This window comes from Rana temporaria, chromosome 4 (assembly GCF_905171775.1).
Source record: "Rana temporaria chromosome 4, aRanTem1.1, whole genome shotgun sequence".
NCBI classification, from domain to species: Eukaryota; Metazoa; Chordata; class Amphibia; order Anura; family Ranidae; genus Rana; species Rana temporaria.
Genome location: NC_053492.1, coordinates 288332085 through 288338084, shown reverse-complemented (window position 1 = coordinate 288338084; position 6000 = coordinate 288332085). Strand labels below are relative to the sequence as shown.

Below are 6000 nucleotides of genomic sequence, written 5' to 3'. Positions count from 1 at the left end.
CATTGTAAAGTATAGCAGTTGTTCCCGCCTCAAAAATTAAAAATTTACGTTGTTTGCGTAAGTCGTCCGTGAATGGGGCTGGACGCCATTTACGTTTACGAAACCAATGACGTCCTTGCGACGTTGTTTAGCGCAATGCACGTCGGGAAATTTTAGAGACGGCGCATGTGCAGTACGTTCGGCGCGGGAACGCGCCTAATTTAAATGCTCTACACCCCCTACCCGGCTCATTTAAATTAGGCAGGCTTGCGCCGGGGGATTTACGCTACGCCGCCGCAACTTTACAGGCAAGTTCTTTGTGAATAAAGCACTTGCCTATAAAACTTGCGGCGGCGTAACGTTAATGACATACGTTATGCCGCTGCAGTTTTACGCCCATCTACGGGAATCTGGGCCTAAATGCTTTGCCTTGCTCTATTCATGACATATGCCATGACCATAGATCCAGCGGTTCAATAGATCTATAGTTCTCAAATGATTTCAAATGATAGATAAAACTATACACGCTGCAAAAGATCAAATATATATATGTAATTCTGCACTTTCGGGTATTGTGCGCTCCGTCGGCGGCTCACTCCCATTGTGATTCTACACAGCAAGAGCTGATCAGCGGGTCCCATGGATCTGATGTCCACCGGCGCCCTCTGATCATTCTGTAAACAAGGCAGATTGCTGTTCTGTCTGTACCAAAGCCGTGGATCATGTGTTCCTGTAAAGCAGGAACACTGATCCATGCCTTCCACTAGTAAAAGAACCTCCCCCACAGTTAGAAAATACATTTAGGCACACGATTAACCCATTAATTGCCCCTGATGTTAACCTCTTCCCAGCCAGTGTCATTAGTACAGTACAGTGCATAAAAGTGTTAAAAGTGTCAGTTAAGTGATTGATTTATCTGCCGCAATATCACAGTCCCGCTATAAATCACTGATCGCCGCCATTACTAGTAAAAATAAATAAATGAAAATTCCATAAATATATCCCATAGTTTGTAAATGCTATAACTTTTGTGCAAACCAATGAATTTATGCCTTTTGGGATATTTTTTTTGTACCAAAAATATGTAGCAGAATACATACTGGTCTAAAATGATAAAGAAATTCGATTTTTTGCATTCATTTATTGTATATGTTTTAGAGAAGAAAATAATGTTTGTTTTTTTCAATTGTCGTTTTTTTTTATTTTTTGTTTATAGCACAAAAAATTAAAACACGCAGAGATCAAATACCACCAAAAAGAAATATCTATTTGTGGGGGAAAAAACAGACATAATTTTGTGTGGGTACAGTGTTGCATGACCATCTAATTGTCAGTTAAAATAACGCAGTGCCGCTTCGCAAAAAATGGCTGGTCAGGAAGTGCAGTAAATCTTTTGGAGGTAAAGTGGCTATGGATATACAGGTGGTTCTCAAAAAATTAGCATATTGTGATAAAGTTCATTATTTTCTGTAATGTACTGATAAACATTAGACTTTCATATATTTTAGATTCATTACACACAACTGAAGTAGTTCAAGCCTTTTTATTGTTTTAATATTGATGATTTTGGCATACAGCTCATGAAAACCCAAAATTCCTATCTCAAAAAATTAGCATATCATGAAAAGGTTCTCTAAACAAGCTCTTAACCTAATCATCTGAATCAACTAATTAACTCTAAACACCTGCAAAAGATTCCTGAGGCTTTTAAAAACTCCCAGCCTGGTTCATTACTCCAAACCGCAATCATGGGTAAGACTGCCAACCTGACTGCTGTCCAGAAGGCCATCATTGACACCCTCAAGCAAGAGGGTAAGACACAGAAAGAAATTTCTGAACGAATAGGCTGTTCCCAGAGTGCTGTATCAAGGCACCTCAGTGGGAAGTCTGTGGGAAGGAAAAAGTGTGGCAGAAAACGCTGCACAATGAGAAGAGGTGACTGGACCCTGAGGAAGATTGTGGAGAAGGACCCATTCCAGACCTTGGGGGACCTGCGGAAGCAGTGAACTGAGTCTGGAGTAGAAACATCCAGAGCCACCGTGTACAGGCGTGTGCAGGAAATGGGCTACAGGTGCCGCATTCCCCAGGTCAAGCCACTTTTGAACCAGAAACAGCGGCAGAAGCGCCTGACCTGGGCTACAGAGAAGCAACACTGGACTGTTGCTCAGTGGTCCAAAGTACTTTTTTCGGATGAAAGCAAATTTTGCATGTCATTCGGTAATCAAGGTGCCAGAGTCTGGAGGAAGACTGGGGAGAGGGAAATGCCAAAATGCCTGAAGTCCAGTGTCAAGTACCCACAGTCAGTGATGGTCTGGGGTGCCATGTCAGCTGCTGGTGTTGGTCCACTGTGTTTTATCAAGGGCAGGGTGAATGCAGCTAGCTATCAGGAGATTTTGGAGCACTTCATGCTTCCATCTGCTGAAAAGCTTTATGGAGATGAAGATTTCATTTTTCAGCACGACCTGGCACCTGCTCACAGTGCCAAAACCACTGGTAAATGGTTTACTGACCATGGTATTACTGTGCTCAATTGGCCTGCCAACTCTCCTGACCTGAACCCCATAGAGAATTTGTGGGATATTGGGAAGAGATAGTTGAGAGACGCAAGACCCAACACTCCGGATGAGCTTAAGGCCGCTACCGAAGCATCCTGGGCCTCCATAACACCTCAGCAGTGCCACAGGCTGATTGCCTCCATGCCGCGCCGCATTGAAGCAGTCATTTCTGCAAAAGGATTCCCGACCAAGTATTGAGTGCATAACTGAACATAATTATTTGAAGGTTGACTTTTTTTTTATTAAAAACACTTTTCTTTTATTGGTCGGATGAAATATGCTAATTTTTTGAGATAGGAATTTTGGGTTTTCATGAGCTGTATGCCAAAATCATCAATATTAAAACAATAAAAAGGCTTGAACTACTTCAGTTGTGTGTAATGAATCTAAAATATATGAAAGTCTTATGTTTATCAGTACATTACAGAAAATAATGAACTTTATCACAATATGCTAATTTTTTGAGAACCACCTGTATTATATACTCTTTGCTCTAAGTCTTAACCAATCTGAGTGGCTTTCTAGCAACATAACAGGGATACTGTATGTCATATGTCAAATTCTTCTTCAGTTTCAAATCCACAATAAACATGTTCATTTTACAGAGAAATAATGAATGCACATACATGAAATAGAGAAATGCTCTTTTTATTCAACATACAGGAAAAACAATTATTGTTTTGTGAGCTACATGGAAACTACAGCATATGGTGGTCCCATGCACACACATCAAACATGGAAATGAATAGTTATTGGTCATAGTGGTAGCAATTAGATCATGGACATGACAATGGTTGCACTCCTTTTATCTCCAGGGACTTGCTGAAATTGATCTCTTGTGCTTTGGCAGTGCCCTTGGTAAGTCTAAGATCTTTGATACAGCCTTTAAAACTCACATTGGTGGTCAGACCAAACTGCTTTACATCTTCTGTAGGAAAAATAGACAGAGTAATCAAGTTTCATTCAGTTATACTAATTCCTTACTATCTAAGAAAAACCATAAAATGACAAATAAGAAAATGATACAAAAATTTAAAACTTCAAGCAGGCAACAAAAATAAACATTTGATGTAGTTGTGTATTTTTTAAAAACAATTACACATCCTTTTACATGTAACTGGCAATAGCTGAATCTGAGTCATCATATCAGCCCCTGTCTTATCTGAATAACAGTTGGCCATGAGATGAAATTTAATTTAGACGGTTTAGCAGGGACCGGCAGAATTTCGATCCATTTACAGTACAGACCAAAGGTTTGGACACACCTTCTCATTCAAAGAGTTTTCTTTATTTTCATGACTATGGACATTTTAGATTCACACTGAAGGCATCAAAACTATGAATTAACACATGTGGAATTATACATAACAAAAAAGTGTGAAACAACTGAAAATATATTTCATATTCTAGGTTCTTCAAAGTAGCCACCTTTTGCTTTGATTACTGCTTGGCACACTCTTGGCATTCTCTTGATGAGCTTCAAGAGGTAGTCACCTGGCGCAGCACCCCATCACTCTCCTTCTTGGTCAAATAGCCCTTACACAGCCTGGAGGTGTGTTTGGGGTCATTGTCCTGTTGAAAAATAAACGATGGTCCAACTAAACGAAAACCGGATGGAATAGCATTCCGCTGCAAGATGCTGTGGTAGCCATGATGGTTCTGTATGCCTTCAATTTTGATTAAATCCCCAACAGTGTCACTAGCAAAGCACCATCACACCTCCTCCTCCATGCTTCACGGTGGGAACCATGCACGTAGAGTCCATCCGTTCACCTTTTCTGCGTCGCACAAAGACACGGGGGTTGGAACCAAAGATCTCAAGTTTGGACTCATCAGACCAAAGCACAGATTTCCACTGGTCTAATGTCCATTCCTTGTGTTCTTTAGCCCAAACAAGTCTCTTCTGCTTGTTGCCTTTCTTTAGCAGTGGTTTCCTAGCAGATATTCTACCATGAAGGCCTGATTCACACAGTCTCCTCTTAACAGTTCTAGAGATGTGTCTGCTGCAAAAGGTGGCTACTTTGAAGAACCTAGAATATGAAATATATTTTCAGTTGTTTCACACTTTTTTGTTATGTATAATTCCACATGTGTTAATTCATAGTTTTGATGCCTTCAGTGTGAATCTACAATTTTCATAGTCATGAAAATAAAGAAAACTCTTTGAATGAGAAGGTGTGTCCAAACTTTTGGTCTGTACTGTATAGCCGTTCCCACTTGAGAAGTTGATTTCATGATCAGCGCTGATTAGTGTATTCTGACAACTAAGCAGTCCATCAAAATACAGTAGGGGGGACGGGCTAAGGGAAAAAATATAAAGGTGACACCATTCTCATGGGCATATGCAGACGTGCACCAGTCCAATCTGGACCAATGTAGCTATTCAAGAAATCCATATTTAAAATTAAGCTTTAAGGGTTAGGAATATGTTTTAAACTATAATTCTTTGGAAAGAAAACAATAGGGACTATTTGTCCCTATTGTTTTCTTTCCAATTAATTCATAGGACGTGGCACCCCTATATCTTCTTGTATCCACAGGACCACTCTGTGGTATGATACAAGTTATTTATTCCAAACTATAATCCTTGCCTTACAGCTGACACCACAAGATTGATGTTGGTTACGAAAGGCTTGAGCTCCTTGATTTTTGAGCTTAGCCCTGTCTTGCTGCTATCCCAATTTGAACATTCAACTTTGTTTTGCACAGCCAGGGCAAAGCAACAAATTCACTCTAATTCCCCTCTCCCTAGCTGAATACATTTACTTTTACTTTGATCCCACCAACTCTTACTCCACACACACAGTTCATCTAATAAGCTCCAATTGGATCGACTAGGCTGAGGCTCAATCATATGAAAAAAAGAAAAAATGTGCCCCCACCCATACCAAGAGAATCAGCGGCTGAATTGTGCAGTTGGGAGCAAAGGAAAGGTGAGCATGTGCTGCTGGGGTGGGAGACATTAAGTTAAATCTGGCTTTTTTTCCCCTGCATGGACAAAATGTTAACTTTCAAATGGTGCATAATAAATCAGTTGAGAATAATATATAATTTACAGTATGCAATCTGCAGCTGCTCTATTGTCTGTGCCTACTTTTTTCTTCTCGTCTGCAGTACTATGAAACCAACATAACAGTAAAGATCAGAAAAAACTGAAATTCAATGAAACTTTTTGTGGAGCATGTGAGAGAGACTGTACTGCAGCTTTAGGCCCCTTTCACACTGGGGCATTTTTCGAGCGTTATTCGAGCGTTATTGTAGCGAAACCTCATCTGCAATCCCAATGTGTCGGTAAAGCACCGCTAAGACCCCAACGTTTTAGGGCGTTTTTGCAGTGCCTCAGTGTGAAAGGGTAGGGCGTTTTTACAGCACTTTCAATTCATTTCAGTGGAGAGGGGCGTTTTTGGAGCGTTTTTTTTTAGCGCCCAAAAGCTGCTCCAAAGATGCTGCTTGCAGAACTTTTCTC

The 6000-nt window shown here is 40.4% G+C and overlaps 1 protein-coding gene across 1 annotated transcript in view; it reads right to left on the bottom strand.

Moving 5' to 3' along the window:
- Positions 1 to 3161: 3161 nt before the first annotated feature.
- Positions 3162 to 6000, bottom strand: part of LAMA2 (laminin subunit alpha 2) — a 1029834-nt gene continuing 1026995 nt past the window's right edge. The window contains 1 exon segment of the mRNA XM_040350410.1: positions 3162 to 3462. Coding sequence (XP_040206344.1) covers positions 3311 to 3462 — 152 coding nt within the window. The 3' untranslated portion in view covers positions 3162 to 3310.